The sequence below is a fragment of the Siniperca chuatsi genome, linkage group LG16 (assembly GCF_020085105.1).
Source record: "Siniperca chuatsi isolate FFG_IHB_CAS linkage group LG16, ASM2008510v1, whole genome shotgun sequence".
Classification (NCBI taxonomy): Eukaryota; Metazoa; Chordata; class Actinopteri; order Centrarchiformes; family Sinipercidae; genus Siniperca; species Siniperca chuatsi.
In genome coordinates, this window is record NC_058057.1 from 26,441,754 (window position 1) to 26,464,588 (window position 22,835).

A 22,835-nucleotide genomic window follows, 5' to 3' on the forward strand; every position below is an offset into this window, starting at 1 on the left:
TACTGAAATAAACTAAAACCAATGGCTACTTTTGAAGAGGAAAACTAAAACTGTACTGTCTACTTTGGAAAACGGTCAGAAATCCTGTTTTTATATAAACAAATCTGGGCTGTAGGTGAAGTAAACAAGCTGTCATTACTGAAGTGGCGTCTCATTAATAACACTGTAATGTATGTAAAGGATTTCACTTCGTAAGCGCTTTTGCCAAGAAATGTGTTCCTGTTGGTCTGAAGTGAGAGCGAGATGGACGTATCAGCTGTGGGAGCGGGTCAAACTGGAGACTCTCTCTGCACCCAGTTGCCGTTTCTCGCCGTCTTAGCAGTGATGAAAGGGTGAACAGTGTTTAGCTTCTTTTTTTTCTCAGATTATTGACCTTGTGTCACCTCCCCCGCCACCTCCACCTCCACCTCCTCCTCTTTCTTCCCTACTTTGTCCTCACGCGGCGCAGCGTTGTGGAATCCGTCCAGTTTGGGATGAGAATGTGGAACATGCCACCACTGGAAAGAATGAATCGACTGTACGTCACCTTGGCACTGTAGCCTTGGCGTACTGAAGGCCTGCAGTGCCTCTTTAACAGGGCAGATTAAGTGGCTGGGCCCTGCAGAGAGAGCCTGTTTGAGCCTACAGGAGCTGGTGGTGATTGGCCTGCAGATCACAGAAATACAACACCCCCCTTCTCCAAACGCTGAAGTCACATGTGTCCTCATAAACCCTCCTGTATTAGTTCAACATGGTCGGTTTTAGCTTAAAGAATGTGAAATGTGTGGACAGCTAATGCATCCGAGCTTCAGGAGCAAAAGTAAACTTCAGGTGGAAGCGTGAAGCAGAGTACAGCTTTGGTGCCTTTTGAGGGATAATTTGCTTAAATTTGAAGAAATGTTTCTTTGGTGGAACTGCTAACAACATCTGAAACATGACAAGGAGACACAACTATAGCGACTGATTTTTGTAAAGGTCCACAGACCAAAAAGGTTAGAAACCCCTGGTTTAATCTTTAACAATGCGTTGTATTTCATAAACTTATCATATATTTTTTTAATTTAAAATCTTAATCTGAAAAGTCACTTGTAACTCCAGCTGTCAAATAAATGTAGTGAAGTAAAAAGTTATTTCCCTCTGAAATGTAGTGGAGTAGAAGTACAAAGTAGCATAAAATGGAAATATTCAAGTAAAGTACAAGTACCTCAAAATTGCACTTACGTACAGTTGTTGAGTAAATGTACTTGTGTTGTTACTTTCCGTCACTGCCTGGTGCTTCTGCGACCCTGACTCGATAAAGAGATTAGACCAGATGAAAAAGCTAAATTCAAGTTGAGACGCTGCCCATAGCTTCTTCTTTATTTGTGCTCTTGTCTTATATCAGATTCTTAGTATGAAATCTTTTCTGATCACACTGTTAATAATGCAGAGTGGTGTCTTCCTGCTGTGGAGGTGTTGACCGGTCTCTTTGTCTCTGTCCAGCGTCCCCTCACTCTGATCCCGTTACCTCCTGCCTCCAAATAATTTATCAGGCCATCAGCCGGAGCAGCTGGTATATTTATCCCTCCGGATGAATTATTTAAAGTTTCAGGCTTCAAAACAAGACTGAAATAATCTGAGAACAGAAAGAAATAGATTTCCAAAAATGGAAAGGAATGAAGATGAAAACCTTTACTGTGATTTTTGTTGTAAAATGAATACACACACAAAATTACTGAAAAATGTAACTGTCACACATTTTGAAGGGTAGTATGAAGTTTAAGCAAAACATTAACTTGATGCAGTTTTGAATAAAAAAGGTGTTAAATTATCAATTAGATATTCAAAACCAGCATCAGTCTGTGGCTTTTTCCCCTAAAAGCTTTAAGCATTTGCATTTCTTTTGTTGATGTGGTTTTATTTCATCTGATGTTTATGTTTATATACTTTTTAGTTTCATAAATGAACCTAATTCTTCAATCTTTCTTCAATTCTTTCACCCTAAGAAGGCTTGTAGACTAATCAACAAATGAAATTCATGGATTATCCGTGGACTTTATTCCTCAGACATCAAAATATTACAGACTTGATCCTGTATTTCGTTGTCTGGTGTACTCGCATGACAGTTTTGACTTAATGATTCATAATCTTTTCTTTACTTCTTCAAATTTCCTTTTGTCCCTTTCTTTGCAGACATTTTTGGCTGCTATTAACCAAGTCTTCCCTGCAGAGGATGATGTCAACAAACATGTGGAGGATAACTGTAAGTTTCTTGTTTTACCTCATTTCTCCTCTTAAAAAAAAAAAAATAAATCTTGGCTCTGGGATAAAAAAAATATCAACTTATACCTAGATTTTCCTCGCTGAAATGTTGGATCATGCTAGTTTTTAATCCAAATATTGCATCGTTACAGTTTAACCATTGTGCTGTCATCCAGTGACATCACTCAGGACAAATGTGAAGCTGCACTAGACAAAGTTCTTACATCTCATATAAGTGAAGGCATCTTTCCTTTCATCAAGGCTGTATCCGGTTTTCTTATATACAGTCCAGATACAGTCCGGTGTGACCTATAGATCACCATAGGTACCAAGTATTCACAACAGCAACTTTTTTAGAATATTCTCTAGCAAATACACTCGTCTTAACCCGTCAGTGGGTCAGAGGGTTGAATATCCATTTTTCAAAACAAAGCAACAGATGAACTCTGAAGTCTTTCAAAATCATTAAAAAAACAAACAGAAATAAAAAACACAGTATACTCAAATCACGTCCATCTCTTAATATTTAAAACTAATTTCAAAGTCTGGTTAACCTGAACATACCCATCCCTTAAATAAATGTCCAATTGCTCTCAAACCAGTAGTAGTACTGTAATAGTAGCGGGGTTTTACCCACTGAGACCCGCAGGTTGTGTTTGTCACCAGAACACTTGGAGATGTGACTGTGTGCAAAAAACAAAGCAGACTTTTTGATACTTGTGAGATGTTCACTGCTTAAATCTTTTGCAATGTGTTTCACGTCTTAGTATTATTATAACAAAGTGTTATTATCAGGCAGCTTGTGTGATTTATTTATTTATTGTTGCAGTAACTTTTTGTCCTTTTCGTGTCTCTCAGGTTCTTTGATGTACTTGAACGAAGCCACTCTGCTCAACAACGTTCGTGTGAGATACAGCAAAGACAAAATTTATGTAAGTGCTGACCTGAGGAAGTACGGCTGATCAAAGCTGCTAAAACACTTGATTAATTGTTTGAACTTCCTATATTTCCAATGTCTCTGAACGATTTAAGTTTCGCAGAATTTGAAACTTGAACGGATCTTATGTCACTTCATCTTGACACTGATTTATTTTACACTTGAAAATAAATAGAATTAAATGCTTGACATCCACGAAAGATTATATGACAAACATTTCCAGAATCCTCAAAGACCTTTTATCCTGCTGGTACCGTATTTTTGCTTGTACAAAAATATTCTCTGCAGTGTTGAATGTATCAGAACTTCAGGGCATCTCCATTCCTTGACCCAAACAAAGATGTCTGGTTGCTCTCTGAATGTAATCAGCAATACAAAAAACAGTGATTACACGAGAGGCATGAGAAGCTTTAGCCGGACGCTCTGAACAACTGTGATGTCGCACAAAATTCGACAAAACTCGATGCTTCTTACTGAACTTTTACTACAGTCAGAGCTCACAACAAGGTGATATAACTGAGGGAAATCTGCTGTCTCGGTTTGTTTTAACCTGCCTGGTGCACCTTTGGGTGGAGCTCACTCTCACGCGCACGCGCACACACACACACACACACACACACACACACACACACACACACACACGTCTGAGCAGGTAGAAAAAGTAAACAAATAATATAAAAGGAGCGCAGCGCAGATCACAAGTAGAACATGGACAAAAATAAGAGTGAAGAATAGAAAACAAATGAAATACATCTTCATTAAAAGCTGAGGTTTAAAAAAAAAAAAAAGCTGGATATTAACAAGCTTCTTAGAAATGACATCAGCCTGTTCCTTTAATGTGTGCAGGTAATTCAGTGCTCAGGTAAGAGACAAGGAAGTAAAAACACATTTACATGGTGAACACACCTCTTTTGTGAAGATACATGTCATGTAATAATTTACTGACACTTTCTCTTCCTTGATCTTCCTTCATGGTCTAAAACACACACACACACACACACACACATTAACACACGGGGCTCAGGTTACCTCAGGTGTGTTTTCTTATGAACTTCATCCTCTGATGTGATTCAGCTGGTGTTGGCTGTGAATCAGACTCAGTGCACACTGACATCTAGTGGCCGAAGAAGGAGCTAACTCTGGTGAATTAAAGTCTGAAAGAGGACATCTCCAACAGTTTAATGTCAAAGAGCCATATTTACTGATTTAGTCTTGATCTCGTCTAGATAGTTTAACATATTGATAGTAGGAATTTGATGCCCTTTGTTGCATTGGGGTTCTGGGAAATGTAGGAAAGCCCTAAGGGAAGTACACAAGGCAGGTTAAAGGGAACATGGGCAGCACAGAAAAGTAAATGACAACACTTCATTACAACATATCTGCTGGAATACACAAAACTCGGTTACGAGGCTGCAGTTTTGCTTTTGTAGCCGCCGTGAGTTGTTTGTTTTGTCACCTGAAAAATGTTTGTTGTTCCTAAAGTGTTCCTTCTTCTCCTCATCCAGACATTTGTAGCCAACATCCTGATTGCAGTGAACCCATACTATGACATCCCAAAGCTTTACTCGGCGGAGACCATCAAGCAGTACCGGGGCCGGTCGCTGGGCACGCTGCCGCCGCACGTCTACGCCATCGGTGAGCGAACACAAAACACGCTCACTCTACGAGCTCGGCCTTGTTGTTTACTTTTCATGTCTGTGCGTTCAGTATATGTACTTCTGGTTTGTTACTGTATATTTCAGGCCTGATTCCTGCTGAGTGTGTGGGAGGGGCACGGCGTTTATAGTGATTAATGTTAACAGGTTAGGTAACAGTTCAGTCAGGCAGAGCTTGTTATACATTAGTCTTGTATTTGTCTGGTTGCTCTCTTTGCTGTTAAAGGGAAAATCCACTACGAGTGCCTGAGAGGATATATTATTGATTAGTCATCACCCAACACAGATTTATGTTTTTACTTGAGGTTGTACCTTTTGGCCGATCATGTCGATTGCTCCGATAAAAAGATTTTTCTCCATTTTTTTCTTTTTCTACTGTCTGTTGGTTGTAGTGTGTTATTTTTAAGAAGCCATTTTTGTTTGATTATTGGTCATTTTTAGTAGTTTCTCCTACACGCTTGGAAGAGGAGGGTGAGGCGAGCGGTATTCAGATAGTTGCAAACTGGAATTTCACCGCTAGGTACCACTAAATCCTGCACACTGCTCCTTTAATTAATTAATTTGTTTCTCTTATTGTCAAAACGAGGACAAACCAATATTTAATAGTGCTTGTCAACGTGATCTCCTGTCAGACATAAAGTAGACGGTATAGGAGCATAGCATTAGCTCTTCTTTGAAAACTAAATTTAGACCAGTTTGTTTTGTACATGGGGCTGTACAAAAATCTAATATTTTTCAAAAACAAAATCAGCCTTAAACAACCTGTTGGTTAATATATTCCTCATCATGCCAAACCCAAAGATCCATATCCTTGAGCCTAAGCTTTAAGGAGTCTGGCGTCTGCTTATATTTTATATTTTTCCCAATCCCATGAAAAGACCAAAACCAATAATTAATTGATCCTGCTAACAAGTACTGTCTTCTGTGCAGCATCAGTTCATTAATAATCTCCTGTTGTAGTTTCCCATCTGTCCACCAGGTAGCAGTCAGTGCTCAGATTTCCCACAGTCCTCTAAACATCACAGTTATTCCTATCTTCACTCGGACTGACTCAATGCCAAAAACACAGCTTTGGAGTTTAATATCTGCTTATTTATTGGGGTCAGGTTTGTGTCCTTGAGGCAGAGGAAAGTTTAAACTAACAGCTGCTTCTGTCTGTGTTGCTTTCCCAGCTGATAAGGCGTACAGGGACATGAAGGTCCTGAAGATGAGCCAGTCCATCATTGTCTCAGGGGAGTCTGGAGCCGGGAAGACCGAAAACACCAAGTTTGTGCTCAGGTGCGGATGGCGCTGCATGTGAATTGAATGGCTCTGGAAGGGAGGAACCAAGACACGTAGAAACCGGATGACCGTTGTTTGTTCAGTCAAACTGAGTCGCTGTGATTGGCTAGTTACTGGCTGATTGGTTGTTTGATTCAGAACGGGTACAGTTTCTAAAAAAACGAAATACAAAGGGACGAGGCCCCCGCAGGCAAACGTTTTTTTTAAAGGAACCCTTCAACTAAATATTGTTAGTGACATGCAATGGTCAAAATTAGGTATTTCAACTGAAATTATAATGAAATAATACAGCCTGCTTCAGCTTTAAGTTGAAACGGTCCAAGTCTGGTGATATTTTATATTTTTCTTACTGTCAACAAATCCCATGTGCAGACCCAAACCAGCAGTGAATGTACCCACTAACAAGTGTTGTGTGTCTGATGGATCTTCTTCCTCTGAGCCACAGAGCTCCATTGTTGTCCAGAAATGTATTAAAAACACATCAGGGAGCCGAAAAAAACCTGTTTCACCCTTTTTGACAGTTTTTTTGTGCGAGCTTATTTATACCATATTGCCTCTGTTACTTTAAACCAGCAGCCTGCCTGGCATACACATTCAGCGTTAAGAGGCATGAATCTTGTTCGGGAATTATTCATTTGCCGGTACAAATTACTAATGTGCAATATGAAATACTAATAGTGATTCGTGTGCATGTATTATCACAAAATATACCGCCAACACTTGCTGGGCTCTGTAGAGGCCAGTTATGGGCAGAAGCTTTTGGAAGCAGGAGCAGAAATCTGAGTTGGTATCCAGCAGCTTTCTGTCTTAACTTGGATCACTTACTGTACCTGCACTGAACCACACAGCTGCACATTTTTGCCTCCTCTCGTGACTTGTTTGAGCAGCAGACAGGCCTACTTTTCCATTTATTAACTACATTGTACCTATATGCAATAGAAAGTCACTTCACTTTACTTCACCTTGCTTCACATCACTCCACTTTTCTTTTTAATTTTACATTACTTCACTTTATTTCACTTCACTTCATTTTACTTTATATTACTTCACTTTACTCCACTTGTTTAAGTTCACTTTATTTCATTTCGTTTTACTTCATTTTAATTTTACCTTATTTCACTTTACATTACTTTACTTCACTTTTTTCACTCAATTTTACTTTACTTCACATGATTTTAATTTACTTCACTTTACTTCATTTTAATTTGCTTCACTTTACTGCACTTTACTTCACTTTGTTTTACTTTACTTCACTTTACTTTATTGTCCCTTCAATGGAAAGTCACTTTACTGTAATTAAAAATGTAACAGAACACAAGCAGTTCATAAAAACGTAGATATGCCTAATATATACAAATATCATCGGTATTAGAGACGTGCTGAGTTACTGAGTGGTGTTTCTAGTATTTAGTCTCATTAATAGAAATGTTGATGAAGTAGTAAGTTTCTACTCACTCTCAGTAAAAATACAAGTCAACAACTCTCCAAACTACAGCTTCAGAAAACACCTCAGAGTGGAATCAACACTCACGCAGTTATAAAGGCCGTATTTGTTGCAGGGCTGCTGTTTTGCATTACATATGAGTGTTGCTGTTGTAATGTCCCTCACCCTCCTTATATCCAGTCTATGTTCCCAGGACTTCGACTAACCTGTAACTCTCCTGTACTGCATGTTTCTCCTGACAGATACTTGACAACCTCATACGGAACAGGTCAGGACATCGACGAGAGAATAGTGGAAGGTAAGATTCACCTCTGATGTTCATATCAGCTAAAGCCATTGTTTCTACTGTATGGATTTGTGAGTCTGGTTTTTCCTTCTCTAATCCTGCAGCAAACCCATTGCTGGAGGCTTTTGGAAACGCAAAAACCGTCCGCAACAACAACAGCAGTCGCTTCGGGAAGTTTGTGGAAATCCACTTCAATGAGAAGGTACTTTATACTGTGTTATCATAGAATAATAACAACTTTAAACTTCAGAGTTTGTCTCCTGAGTGCTCTCAGGATGAGTGTTTTACAAACAATTAAAAGTTTATGAATTAAATATGATGCCTAATAGCTATGGTTATTTAGCATAAACTGTTTATATTGATATTCATATGCAATTTATGAATATCTCTGCATTCATGAATACAAAAAATATTCCCTGTATCATCTCAAATGCTTAGACAGCAAAAATCAAACAGTAATGAGGCCCTGGTTTCTGCAGTTATCATTTTCCCCTTTTGTCTCTGTATCTGTTGCAGCTGTATCTTCAGACCAGCATATATGCTATAAATCAGTATATTTCCATATAATTTTAATGCACAGATTGTGACCTGATATATTGTTGTTGTTTTTGCTTGTATTATCCTTCATCTTTCCTGATTTCCTACTTTGACTGCAGTTTTCTCTCTGTGTAAACCAATATAAAATCTGATATTTCCATTTCCATCTGAAGTATGTCATTAATTATAAGAATAGAAGTAATAGGATATGAGGTCAGCGTGCCCTCACAGATGCTGTCTGTTGGTATTTGGGATATTAAAATGTGTTTCCTGTTGGTGTTTGTGTGCTCAGAATGCCGTCGTGGGCGGCTTTGTGTCGCACTACCTGCTGGAGAAGTCGAGGATATGCACACAAAGCCCAGAGGAGAGAAACTATCACATCTTCTACCGACTGTGTGCCGGAGCCTCCGAGGACATCAGGCAGAAGTTCCACCTCAGCTCCCCGGACACGTTCAGGGTACGAACACATCAGTTTCTCTTTAATGTTCTTTAATTGAAGTACCCCTCCGCTCAAAAATGTGTTTTTCTTATCTTTAAGTCCCCTAAAATGTCAGACCTTGACTTTACTGACTTGTATCTGTGCCAATTTTGTCACTAGAGAGGTGTTTTTTTAACATTCCTTTACTGAAGGGGGAGATGTCTGTACGCTTCCCTAAAATCTGCAAGCTAGATTTGTTACCTCACAAATTCGAAAGCCAATCGCAAAGCAAACCGGCAAAGAAACCTGAAACCTCCAGCGCAGAGCGGACTTGTCAGTACAGAGCGAGAGTTTGCACTAAGTTAGCGAAGTGAAAGTTTTGACAGCAAACATGGTAGAGTGTGCAGTTTTTGGATGTAGACCGGACCCTGGAGCTTCCTTCCACTATCTACTAACGTTACGTAATAACAATGTGAACACACTGTAACATCGTAGCAGATGTTATTGTATGCTTCACAACCACTAGCGCTGTGTCAGCCGCTGCCAGTTACAAGCTAACAAGCTAGCAAACAACATAAACAAAGAAAAGATGCTAACTACGCTTACCATTCTGATACGTCTGATTTTGGTGCATCATCTGGGTCTGACTGAGGCTCAAACATGTACGGCTGAATCTCTCCGATGTTTCCTCTAACTCGAGCCATCTTGACGCGCTCCGCTCTCTCACCATGGATGTATGTCTCTCACCCATGCTTACCGGCACCCATCAACCTAACACCGGCGGTGGTGGGCGGGGCATTCAGAGATCCAGAATTTCACAATGAGGGACAAAGAGTAGAAGTGCTTCCAGCTAAAAAAAAAAAAAAACATTTTTCATGTGGGATAACCATGTTAAACAAAATATTAATCATAGCAGAGTATTTTTACATACTTTCAAACGTGTCTGGAGGGGAACTTTGAGTTTTCAGTCCAACTTCTGATTTGGAGTTTCATAAGCCCATGTGGGCTGGACACACATATAGAAATAGATCAGTCAAACAGACATTGATGAACACCACAGATGGATAGATAGATGGATACTGCAGATGATGGATGGGCAAAGCAGGGTGGAGTATTGATCAGGGAGTCCTTCCATCAAGTAGCAGACGTGGATTTTAAGAATAAGTCTGGTGATATTTTATATTTTTCTTATTGTCAACAAATCCCATGAAAAGACCAAAACTAACAATGAACGTCTCTGCTAACAAGAGTTGTGTGTGAATCACAGCCTGATGGATCTTCTTCCTCCACTGTCGTCCAGAAACTATTAAAACACATCAGCGAGCCGCTCTGCTGCACTGGGTGACATGTTCCTTCATCACCATGGACACACACACTGTAGTTTATTCTGACTCCGTCCCACACACACCGTCCTGCTGCCCCAAATACTCACTACAGCACCACATGTGGATTCATCCGCCGCTGGAAATAGTCCCCAACAGATGCACCATTTCCTCCTGTTTGTGTGATAAAAAATATAGCGAGCAGCTGTTTTAGGAAATTACTGAGCCTTTTTTAAAACTTTATATATATATATGGCGTGTTTTTAAAGATTTACGTCTTCAGTAGGAACCAATGAGCTCGGAGCTGAGAGCCACAGACAGGAAGTCAGAAAGTACTGAGAGACGGACTGACACATTGCTGGTTTTCATGGGATTTGCTGACAATAAGAAAAATATTGAAAAAATTGAAGGAGAAAAAACTGTTTCACCTTTCTTGCCTGTCTGTCTGTCTGTCTCACACAAGCCGAGTGTAGCAGCAGGTGTTTGGTGAGAATGATTTCATCTGTAAGTGTGAATACCTGTCTTGGCATTTAAGTGATGTTTTGCTAAGGTGTTTTCATCTAATCGATGGAGAACAGATGTTCTACAACATCTGGACTCTCCACTCGTGACAGTTGTGTCTCTGTATCTGATAAGAGATGTGATATCACAAAGCTTGTCTCGCTTGTTGTGTTGTTTAAGAACCATTTCAAGCCGTCTCGCTGTACGCCGAACATGTTGGTGCCTTTTAGTCTGTCAGAGCGTCGTTGTTTCCAAAAGCTCAGTCTGCCCTGTTCACAGTAAAACATGTAGCCGTTTTCAGATTTATCCACTCTGGAGGGCGTTTTCAAAAAGCTCTGATTTCGAGTGAGAGAAACGGCAGCTAAGTGTGAATGAACTGCTTTTAGGTAAAACCCACCTTCATGCTAAGTGTAAAATCCAACAAGTCATAAATTACGTGACTGTGCTGTGGGCAATTGATCTTTTTTAAAATCCAGTATCTCACTCTGTGTGTTTTTTGATTTATTTATGAGCCAAAGACAAAATTTCATCAGTTGAAATTAAACCAGTGTTTTTAGCAGGAAAGCTCGTTCTAGCATCTCCCGGATCCCTTTAGAGACCCAGTGTGCATGTGGAAAACCACTGTGCATAAATTAATCAAAAACTCGGATATTAGACATATTGACACACAGATGTGGGACATTACCCAACTCGATTAGCCTGAATATAATCAGGACTCGGACTGACTCGGGGGCCCGGTTCAGATCTCTGTTACTAGGAACCAAGAGGATTTGTGAAGTCCTCTAAATCACTGTTATCGTGGGCTGGTTACACACAAACGTTCCAAGAAGCGGAGTAGGAAACAAACTAATGTCCTCAGAGCGACGAAACACTGCCTGCTTACACCTCTGTGGCTGTTATGGACACCAGAGGGCAGCACTGAGTCCGGCTGTCTTTGGCACCAGATCTTCATTGAAGCTGGAGCCCATCTGGCTGTTGTACATACTCTGAACTGTGTTTATTAGTTGTCGACTGTGGAAAGACTGTGTTTACCATCGGGGTTGTTTGCCGTTAAACATAAATTGTTCACGTCCAGTTACAAACAGAGAAATCTGCAGTAATGGCTGCAGTGAAACAGTGAAACATTTCGGCTGTTGCTCAAATGAACGAGGACAGAAGTGTTGATCTTTGATCGTCTCGCCTGTTAGCGTCAGAGCTCTAAAGTTTAATCTGTTGAAATGCTCTGAGAAGACGGCACAGTTTAGACTTAAAAGTACAGAAACTAGATGGTTTCCAAAAACTTAGGAAACAAACCTTTTCTCCTCTTTGGAACAGGTAAAGTCAGAGTGTGTGTGTGTGTGTGTGTGTGTGTGTGTGTGTGTGTGTGTGTGTGTGTGTGTGTGTGGAGGGAAAAGTGCAGAGGCCAGACATGAAAGTGTGTTTATATCAATGCACAAGTGAAAATATTTGAAGGAAAAAGTCAAATTAAATATTAAAATTATTGTTGAAGTAATAACTGTGAAAAAATAAATATTAAATTCATTTCACCCTTTTGAACCCTTTTTCTCAGACTCATAAATCTGATCAATCTGAGCACACAGAAAAAACACTGCATTAAAATGAACAGGTTTTGATCAGTAGTTTCACATGTTGGGAAATACACGTGTTCACTTTCTTGCCGAGAGTTGGATGAGAAAATTGATGCCACTCTTGTGTCTTTACGCTAAATATAAAGCACTCTTCAGAAAAGCCGCAATTTTATCACATTGGTTCTGATGAATGTAAGTTTAATATTCGCTTGGTTTGGTCTCCACCAACTCCCTTTAACTCCTAAATGTTCAACTCTCTTCACCAGCGCGTCTCTAACTGTGTCTGTCTGCTGTCTGCTGCTGGGCAGGTCGTGTGCAGAGGGTTCATCAGAGCTTGTTTGATGAAGAGGTTGCTGATGAGACTCACTCAGACCGAACTAAAATCGTAAAAACCAAAACTCTGAGCTAAAAGAGTTGGTGAGAATTCTCAGTGGGTTCGACATTATAAGTGACACTTCTCATGTTGCACATAGCTGTTTGATCCATTGTCGATATAAAGATATAGATTAGTGCATCGTTAACTGTAGAATGTAAACCTCAAATAATATATGGCGTGCAGTGACTCTGCCATAAGCCTGTGAATGAAGGGATTTAAAACTGTACAACAACATCCTTGGGTTCAGAGAGGTACAGTAAATGATGATGTATACCAATGCAATAATGAGTACACTGGAAGGAAAAGAAAAAGTTAAATAAAAAAAATAACTTTAACAATAGCTGTAATAAACAAAAAAGCAAGAAACAGAGGCTTCCAGGTGCTTCCTTTTTTCTTTGACCTGAGGCTAAAATCCAACCCTAAACAGGCTTTGCTGACCCGATTCTCTCAGAAAAGAGCTGAGTCGTACTAGTCTCCTCTACTGTTGGAGGAGAAGGATAAAAAAACTTTTTTGAGAACACTTTCTTTTTCACAGAGTCATCCCTTTATTGGCAGCATCTCAATTCAATAGTCTATTCACACCTGCATCATTGTCAGAGCTTAAAGTGCCGATGCTCGCTCTGCGGTCTCCGCCACTGTCCCCCTGCAACTTATTACACCTCCCACAGTCACTTCACCAGCGTCTAATGGCTTCATATATCTACACTTTTCCCTCCTGGTGGGGAACGTAAAAAAAGATTCAGTGAGTTCTCTTATAATAGCAGTCGAGGATCGAGCTCCGCAGCTGTGATGAACTCCTGAAGTTTAGTTTGTAGGCCAGAGGGAGGGATGAGGTGCGTCCAGGTCCGAGCAGGTTTGTTCAGGACTGTAAAGTGATTCACAAAGTGCAGATAAGACATGAATGAACGATGCAACGGACACTTGAAGATGTGAGAGGTGTGTGTAGAGTAGTGTGTGTGTATGCAGTGGTGGAAGAAGCACTCAGGAGTAAAAGTATTAATACCACAGTGGGAAAGTAATCGAAGTAAAAGTCCTCTATTAGCATAAAATGTACTCGGGTGTCAAAAGTAAAAGTACCTATAGTGAAGAAGAGTAGGTTTTAGGGGTGGGGGGGTGGGGTTTATGCTTTTATATCAGTTTAAGAAGGAAAGGAAGCAAAGTAGGAAGGACACAAGGAAAGTAGAAAGGAAAGATCAGATGGTAGGAAAGGAGGAAACAAATATGGATAAAATCAAAAGTTAGAGGACGGGAAATATGCAAAGAAGGTATTTAGGAAAGAAAACTAGAACACAGGAGGAAAGAATGAAGGAAATTAAGTGGTGAAGAAAGAAGGCAGGACAGGAGGAAACAAGTACAGAAAGAAGGAAGGACAGAGGGATGAAAAGAAGGTATTAAGGAAGGAAAGACAGAAATGAGTTAGGAATAAAGGAAATAAAGAAGGCAAGAAGCCAGGACACAAATATGAAAGATGGAAGGAAGGATGAAAAGAGGGCATGAAGAAGGAAAAAACGCCATAAAGGAAAAGAAGAAAGGACCCAATGAGACTAAATAAGCATGGTTAGAAGGAAGGAAGTATGAAAAGACGGGTTAAGGGAGAAAGAAAAAAGGGGGAAGAATGAAGGGGAAGAAGGCAGGTTATGAGGAAACAAATATAGATAGAAGGAAAGATAAAATTATGAAAAATAAAAAAGGCATGAAGGAAGGAAAGAGACAGAAAAGAGTTGGGAATGAATAGAATAAAGGAAAGAAGTAAGGATGGAATAAAAGACTGAAAGAAGGAAGGAAGGAAGGAAAAACGCAAACCAGTATTGGAAAACAGACGGCAGGAAAAGAAGGAAGTTTGAAAAGAGGGGAATAAAGAAGGAAAGACAGAACGGACCAAAGAATGAGGGAAATAAATAGTAAAATAAGGAACAATGGCAAGAAAAAATACAATTAAGGAAGGATGTAACAAAGAAATGAAAGAAGGCGTTAAGGAAGGAAAGGAAAGTAATAGGAGTGAAGAATGAAGGAAAAAAAGATGGAGGAAAGGAGGAAACAAGGACGGATGAAATGCGAGCTTATCTCAGAGGTGTTGTGGAGGAAGAGTAGAAGGAAAAAAGCGTCTGGGAGAGCACCAGGAGCCCCGGGGCGACGTGGGGGTTTTTGTTCGATTGAACAAGCGTTTGCAGACGAAGAAAACAAGAGGAACAAAATGGAAAATGTGTCCCATCCCATCTGCAGTCTGTTGAAGAGATGGAGGGCTGAATGAGTGGGAGGGCTTCCCTGTGGCTTCTCCTGTAATGAAAGTTTTTGTTTGTGTCCATCTGCTCGGTCAGAAGGACTCCCCTCGCCAAACAAGACCATCTCTGGTTTCCCCCCGCTCCAGATACACCTGGGAAGGTTGCGTCGGAGTCGTCATTACCTCGTTGCTCTGCGCAGAGCAGGGGAGGCCAGCTGGTGAAAAGCCATTAAAACTGGTACAGAATCAATTACCGAGGTGATGGGTTTGCTTTTTGTGCAAATGCAAATTTAATTATTGAGATAAATTCTAAACAATTGAGCGGACACGCACATATGCAAGAGAAAAGATGTGAAGACGCACAAACTCCACGCAAGATGGCAACGCATTCTTACCCGACTGTTCACAGGTCATTTTATGGTTTTATACTTTTAAGTGCTTGTCAGATCGTTTGACAGCATCTCAAACCGGCTTTTCGAGGACGGACTGGGAGTCTGACAGTATTTGTTACGTTGTACAATTCGTCATGTCGTGTTCCTCTATGACAGCAGGCTTTTTGCTCCATCGTTAAGGTATAAGCACTTTTGTCTTTAGACTCAAGGACTTAAGTCCTTAAAATGTGCTACTACATTACTGCTAAAGCACAAAATTATACAAGACCTTGTACAATTCATAATGTCAAACAGGTTTGTTGCACTTGCAGTAATGTGTTTTTTTCCACCTGAGATTTTGCAGACGGTTAAGTGTAACTTCCTGAGGTGTTTTTTTTTATTACTTGGTCTTTGTGCTGTACAATCATAGTAAAGTATGTAAACTTGTGAAGAAGTCAAATAGGAAAGTCTAGTGAACACTTTAGAAAAGGTGTAGGTCTGTAGTTTAAGGTGCCCTGTGGGGTTTTCCTGTAAACAAACAAAAGTTATGTTTACATTCAGTGTTACTCACCAAAACGCATTGTGCGTATCCTTGAGGTCTAACAAGTGCGTTGAATAACGTCCTTCCTCATAAAACTTCTGCGGAGCCAAAAGTATTTTAAATCCTGCGTTGTGTACTTTCATGTTAACTTGCTTCCAGTCTTGTCAAGCCAAGTCAGTTTTATTTATATAGCCCACAAATCACAAATTTGCCTCAAGGGGCTTTACGATTTGCACAGCATACGATCTGTCCTTAGACCCTCGATCCGGACGAGGAAAAACCCCATGAAACCCTTTTAACACTGGAAAAATGGAAGCAAGCTCAGGAAGAGAGGAGGGATCGCTCTCCCAGGACGGACAGCCATGCGATAGATGTCGCGTGTACAGAATAGACCGACATAGTAAAACTGCAGTATGGACAATCACGATGATAACGTTTCAGGATGACAGTCCTCTTCTTCGCTGCCTTTACTGGCGCGTCACTGCCACCTGTAGACCGGGGGACTGGTGTGAAACCATTGGCAGAAACGTGGCTCACGTCACGTTTGGCGTCAGTTTGAAGGGCACATTCTTGGCTTTTGTAGAAGCCCTGCTGTGTGAGTCTGTCTCAGCTCATTGATATCATTATTCTGTAATCACTAAAGGTTCACCCCAGTGATCCTGTGATCCTGTACTTACCGTATACATCAAACTGGTGTTCACTCTTTCACCTCAAAGTTTCAGTAGTACAGCAGATTCGACACCAACAATAAACAGGCAGACAGGACATTAGTCTGCGTTCAGTGCAGATGACGGGTTCAAGGTGTGGTTAGCCTAGCTTAGCACAAACAGTGGGAGCAGGGGGAAACTGCTAACGCTGCGTTCAAGTCACATCATGCTGCCATACAAATGTGACTGAAGTATTCTCAGAGTGAATTTCTCAGGTCTGTTCTTTGTTCTTATATCTGCTTTCTGTTTGAACTCCCTGTCATGTTTGTATTTTACTCTAACAGTTGCTTTCTTTTTATTTAGATCTCATTCTGAAAAGATCTTTCTCTTTTATTTATATAGTTCCAAATCATAACAGTTATCTCATTGCACTTTTCATATAGAGCAGGTCTAACTGTCCTCTTTTATATTATTATTTACAGAGACCCAACAAGTGGAATCTATGAAACTTTTCTTTCTAGAAGTGCTCTATAAATAAAGTTTACAGTATTGTTATAGTTGAATGAGGTTCAGTGTTAATCATTGCTTCTTTTCTCTTTGTGTGTTGCAGTACCTGAACAGAGGATGCACTCGGTTCTTTGCTTCCAAAGATACAGACAAACAGATCCTGCAGAATCGCAAGAGCTCAGAGGTACAGTACACCACAGCCTGGCTCCGGTCCATTCAGTCAATTCATTTTGTTTAGTTTTTCTGAACCGTAGCCCCTAGAAGAAACAGATGAAGGAAAAAATAAAGTCCATAGAAGACTGACTGCTCACAGAGTGGACTGGAGACGTTTTTAAAACTGTCATTAACATTTCTGTATAGGATCCGAGTCCGGCTACATCCTCAACATCCATGGGAAAATTGGCTTTAAGTACTGTACAAATATAGGTTAAAGAAAGTTGACTGGCAAAGTGGTACTAAATGAATTAGTACCTTCTTCTTTTCAAGCCATTATATCCAAGTTTCTTTTATCAGTGCGAGACAGTAACATAACATTCATGTGACAGACGACCAACAGAAGACAAAACAAGAAAACATGAGTGGAAGAGAGAAACAAAACAAAACCTTATTAAATCTGAGTTTACTTTTCTGTTCCTATGTACGTAAAGCTTGAGCAACATCAGCTCAAGTAATAAGCCAAATATTTCTGCTGGAGGTAGCTGCCAGCCACGCAACATTAGCTGTTGTGGAAATAAGAATTGGACTAATAAGACAGTGATAATTAGCTGAACACTTTATTTAGAAGCATCAGTGGCAGCGCGACCAGACCTCAGCCAGCATGTTTATTCATTGTTTTTAATTAGAGTTTTAGAAGCTGAGTTGTTGTTCATAGAAAACTGAGGAGCTCCGTTCTGGCTGCCAGAGGGCACGTGACTTACTAAGATCACAATATTGCATTTCTCTGCTCAGTGGAAGCTCGTTAAAAACATTACTTTAGTGTTTCACCCTATGATTTTGGTAATTACTGATGAACGATTATAATTGATGATTATAAAAATGTCTGTTAAATGTCACAGAATGAAGAAAAATGCCCATCCAACCTTTCTAGAGCCCAGCGTGGTGTCTTTAAATGTCCAACCAACAGCCCAAAACCCAAAGATATTCAGTTTGCAGTTATATAAAACAGAGAAAAGCAGCAATTCCTCACAATTGAGAAGCTGGAGCCAGAGACAGTTTGCTTCATAAGGGACTTACAGGATTAATCAGTTAATGAAATTACTGGACTCACTCATCGTTTCAGCGCTCCATTACTTTTCACATCGTCAGGTTTTGTTAGTAATTGTGAATATTCCTCGATGTAAAACACAAGTGCTGCCTCTCTGCATTAACCTCAGTGTCTAGCACTCGGCGTTATTATTGTTTTACTGCTGAGCTTTTGCACTGAAGCAGCGGTTTTATCAGAATATACCATTACTGAGATTATCGAGCAGAATACTAGTAAAAGTCACCTGTTCAAAGATGCTTCTTCTGGGAAAGATGTACCGCTCTTAAAAGCGACGAAAAGAGCGTTCGTGAGTAACTTGGATGGTCTTCGACTGAACTCGAGTGGCTCGGAAAGAGTTCAAATATTCCAAAATAAGAAATAAAGTAATAGCAAAGAGTGTTAACATGAAAAATCCTTTTGAGAATGAGCGAGTTTATTCAGACCAAGACATTTTTATTCGTATTACAAGACAAAAAGTTAGCAACTTTGTTCACATGAACAAGTAAGTGCAGATGTCCAGTGGTGGAAGAAGTACTCAGCAACATTCAGATATTGTAACCGACTGAGGAGGAGCTAATTTTACTTTTCTATACCGTCAGGTAGCTTAACGTTCTGTATAACAATACATTGTATTTTATAGGATCATTATAGGTTTTTAAAATCCTAATCTGCAAAGTAACTACAGCTGTCAGATAAATGTAGTGGAGTAAAAAAATACAATATCTGAAAGTATAGAGTAGCATAAAATGAAAGCACAAGTACCTTAAAGAAAGTACAGTACTTGCAGCACTGCAGATGTTAAATGCTGTTGTCACTTTCTTTTTCTAAAGTTCATGAACTTTAAAGTGTTTTATTTTCACTCCAGTGAGGATTATTATCAGATGATTATTATAGCTGCAGTGTGTTCGTGTCCCCCGTGTTTCATGCAAACTAAGAGCAAAAAGAGCGAACCCTCTCATCGCCCTGTGGGGCCGTAACAAAGGAAACAGTCGCTCTGCAAACTCCATTAGTGCCTCCTTAAACTGACTCAGCAGATTCAATTTAGATTTACTGCCTCCAGCTCCTGTTTTCTGCTCAGTGTTTCTCTCAGTGTGCAGGACAGTTTGCACCTTTTGATTTACACCCCGTCATCTTCTCCGTCATCTCACTGTTTACTGTATCTGTTAATCCCTTTGATACTGTTTGTCCTTCTCTTTCACATCCTCGTGCTGTTTGCTCAGTTTCTCCTCTCATCTCCTCTGCAGAACAGATTTATCAGCTGTGATTCTGATTATTGGTGTCTGTCTGGTTAGCCCTGGTAACTCTAATCCCCGGCCTGTGGAAACTGGCGTAATCAAATCCTGTGCTAGGACTGCTTATTGCAACAGGGAATTTGAAAGGAAAATTATTTGTGTTTCTAAAAGTCATGAAATGATTTCACCCCACTGACAAATGAATCCAAATTCAGCCTGTCCCCTGTGAGGTGAAACCACAGAAAAGTTTTTGTCCCAAGAGGAGCAACTGGACTGTAAATCTAGAGGCTGCAGTGTTCGTTACACCCAATATTACATTATATTACATACTGTCATGTTTGTCCCGAGGGTGGTGGTCTAAAAGGTTCATTCATAACAAATTTCATGGCAGTCCGACTTGAAGTTATCGAGAACCAGCTGAAAGAAAAAATGCCTGCACGACTGTGAAACATGGCTGATACCGCTGATCAAAATCAAAGCCTGGTCATCGACATCAAAACTCCAAAAGACCACTTTTGGAAAGTGAAATACAGATTTTGAATACCTATTGCCACTGCTACACGATACTACATTGTTGGTTTAAAATTAGACGGAAGTCTCCAATCGGATCAGAAAAAGTTTCACTCCGCAAAATACAACTGTGTTAGTAAGTGATTCAGTCTCGTTTTCAGGCTTTAAAGCGAGACTGTAACTTTTGCACAGCAGCCACTCAGAATCAGAATCAGAAATACTTTATTGATCCCCGAAGGGAAACTCTTTGTTACAGTAGCTCGTCTTTACGTCAGTGCACACAGGAGGAAGTACTAGAAAAAATAAACACTATAAACCAGGTCAGAAATAAATTAAGTATCCTGTCGGTATAAGTATAAGATAAACTAAGTGTCAAGTACCAAGTGGGTTTACTGGTTGGTGAAGAAAGTACAGTCTAAAATACAATGTAACTCCTTATGTAATAAATAATATTAATAAGCGGAGGTGCATGTACTGTCGAAGAGTAATTGAGGTATATAGTTTCAGTAGCAATAAATAAGAAAAACTAACAAGGGGAAAACTAATATTGCACGGAGGTATTACACAGAATATTGCACAATTGTATTAATTATGGCGGAGATGTAATGCTCAGTGTCCAGTTTAGTGACCTAGGGTCAAACAGACTAACCCTTAGAGGGAGGAGTTAAATAGTCCTGTGGCCACAAGTGACTATTATGGGATAATTGTGATGCTAAAACAGTGTAACAGAGTCATAAAGTCAGCAGACTGTGAGTAATGTCAGTTACTCAGTAATATATTGTATATCTAAAGGTTGCTAACATTAACTAACATTAGTCAACATAAGCTGCTGGTCATACCAGACCAAGTGAGACTGTAGTAAAACCCCTGTGTGTGTTCACTTGATGTTCAAGTCAACTTTTCAGTTTTAAGATGAAGATTGTTTTGTTTTTTCTTTTAAAAGTTACTTGGTCACATTTCAAAAACATTTTTAAAAAGTGATTATTTAGTTTGAAAAGCGATTTCTTTTCTCCACAGTTGGACTCATTTAAAGTTTGGTTTAAAAAACAAACAAACTGTTGTACCTCGTAACACAACAGATCATTGCACCGGTGTGAAGAAAATGACTGATTTCTAGAAAGTTAGTGAAACATATTGCCACTTTCTTAAGAAAGTCAGATACATTTTTTACTTTGAGGGATTTAAGGCGTAACTTTCCCAGATTGTTTTCGAACCGGAGCACGTAACTGTGGTTAGCAGTTGGGGGAGAAGGACTCGGTTTGCTTGCGGTTTGTTTTGATTAGAACTTGTTCACACGATGACTTGATTTGCCACAATTTGTTGGCAAACAAGATGCAAACTCGTGCTCTTACCTCCAAGCAACTGAGGTGGAAAAAACCACACAGCGACGCAGAGAATGCCTTTGCAAAGCTTCGTTAGAATATATGTGTGTGATTATGAAGGCTCGCTATGCTACAACCACATTAAGCACACGAACCTCAGCGCCAGATTATCTCAACAACAAAGACCCTCTCAGATATTTCATTAGCCTTGTTGTTGTTGTTAGCCTGGAATTCCTGGCTGCAAACCAGTTTTGCTTATATAATCTCATGATTTTCAGAATAAATTGAGATGCTTATATTCAAACTGCAAACATTTTAATTAGAAGCCTGGCTGAGAGCCTCAGTATAGCACAAAGACATGTAATGCGCTGCATTAATAAGAAAACCTCATCATGTGAAATGAGCTTCTTCCTTTGCCTTCAGCCTTTGAGTGTTCCATTACTGCCGCTGTATATGGCGTTCCCCGCAGTGCAGCATTATTAATTATTATTGCTATTAAGAGGAACATGGACAAGAAATTGATGCTCTGCCATCCCTGCTGAAGATGGTGGATAAATGGAAGAATATTCTTCTGAGACTCATAAATCCAATCATATCGATTCATAATTAAGTTCGTCACTAGAGGATAGAACATGGAGGATTCACTCTGTAAGTCTTTTGCATTTTGTCAAACCTTAAATAATGTATCATAATTAGTTTTAGTATTTGTATGCATATCCTTATCCATAACTATTTTAATATATTTCCACATAAACTGCAGAAGGAATGGTGCTGGCTGTCGCTGCAGGGTTTCTTCTTGTGCTCCTGTACTGGTGTACCATACCAGCATCAACAAAACTGCACATTTGTCTTATTTTTCTTCATTAAAATAAAAATACATCAATACGCAAGACATAGACGTGATCAACTTTAACGACAGTGAGCATGCTGTTTAGAGACGCAGTGTAAAAACATAAACGGAGAGAAAAATAAAAGGTTTGATAAAATAATCTTAACTCAAGGGTAGCTGTAGAAGTAGTAGCGTAATGTTACATTACACATTTTTCTTTCTCCTTTTGTCTTTGCCTCACAGATGTAGATGTAATGTAACGTAATGTCACACACACATCACATTTGTCTTACTTGACTTGCCGTCACAGTAGTGACACAAATTAAAAATCAATCAGTTCACAAGAGATAGACAAGTTTAACTTTAACGGACTAACGTACTTTTAGATGTGCAGTGTAAAAACACAACACATAACATAAACAGAAAAAAAGACATTAGTAGTGACAAAAATAATCTTAACTCAAGGTATTTGCGTAAGTAGAAATGTAATGTAGAGCACAATAATGCAATATAACAGGCAGCACAAAGTAAAGTAGATTTCTTAGATGATTTGCCTTCACCGTACACATGGTGACATAACGCAGCGTAACATAACATAGTGTAACGTATCCTAACAGCGTAATGTAACCTCCTAACGTAATGCACATTTGTATTGCTTGATTTGCCATCAACACAATTATAGATGTAACGTAAAACATTTGTAAACCTACTGTGAAGTTATACACGTGACGTTTCTGTGTTGAGTGGGTTTGGTGACAGTTGAAATCCATTAATATGTTGGACATTTCCCTCAAAACGTGCAGAGTCTATCTTTGAGGTTTCTGAAAATAGTTTTACAGTTTTTCAGCCCAGTCACCATGAAAATGT

At 39.6% G+C, this 22,835-nt stretch overlaps 1 protein-coding gene across 1 annotated transcript in view; it reads left to right on the forward strand.

Annotated features, from left to right (window-relative positions):
* The window catches only part of myo6a (myosin VIa), a 150,987-nt gene that overhangs the window by 26,288 nt on the left and 101,864 nt on the right, over positions 1–22,835 (forward strand). The window contains exons 3-10 of the mRNA XM_044169264.1: positions 2,152–2,221; positions 3,079–3,152; positions 4,663–4,792; positions 5,985–6,090; positions 7,780–7,835; positions 7,928–8,025; positions 8,653–8,817; positions 16,936–17,016. Coding sequence (XP_044025199.1) covers positions 2,152–2,221; positions 3,079–3,152; positions 4,663–4,792; positions 5,985–6,090; positions 7,780–7,835; positions 7,928–8,025; positions 8,653–8,817; positions 16,936–17,016 — 780 coding nt within the window. The remainder of the gene's footprint in view (positions 1–2,151; positions 2,222–3,078; positions 3,153–4,662; positions 4,793–5,984; positions 6,091–7,779; positions 7,836–7,927; positions 8,026–8,652; positions 8,818–16,935; positions 17,017–22,835) is intronic.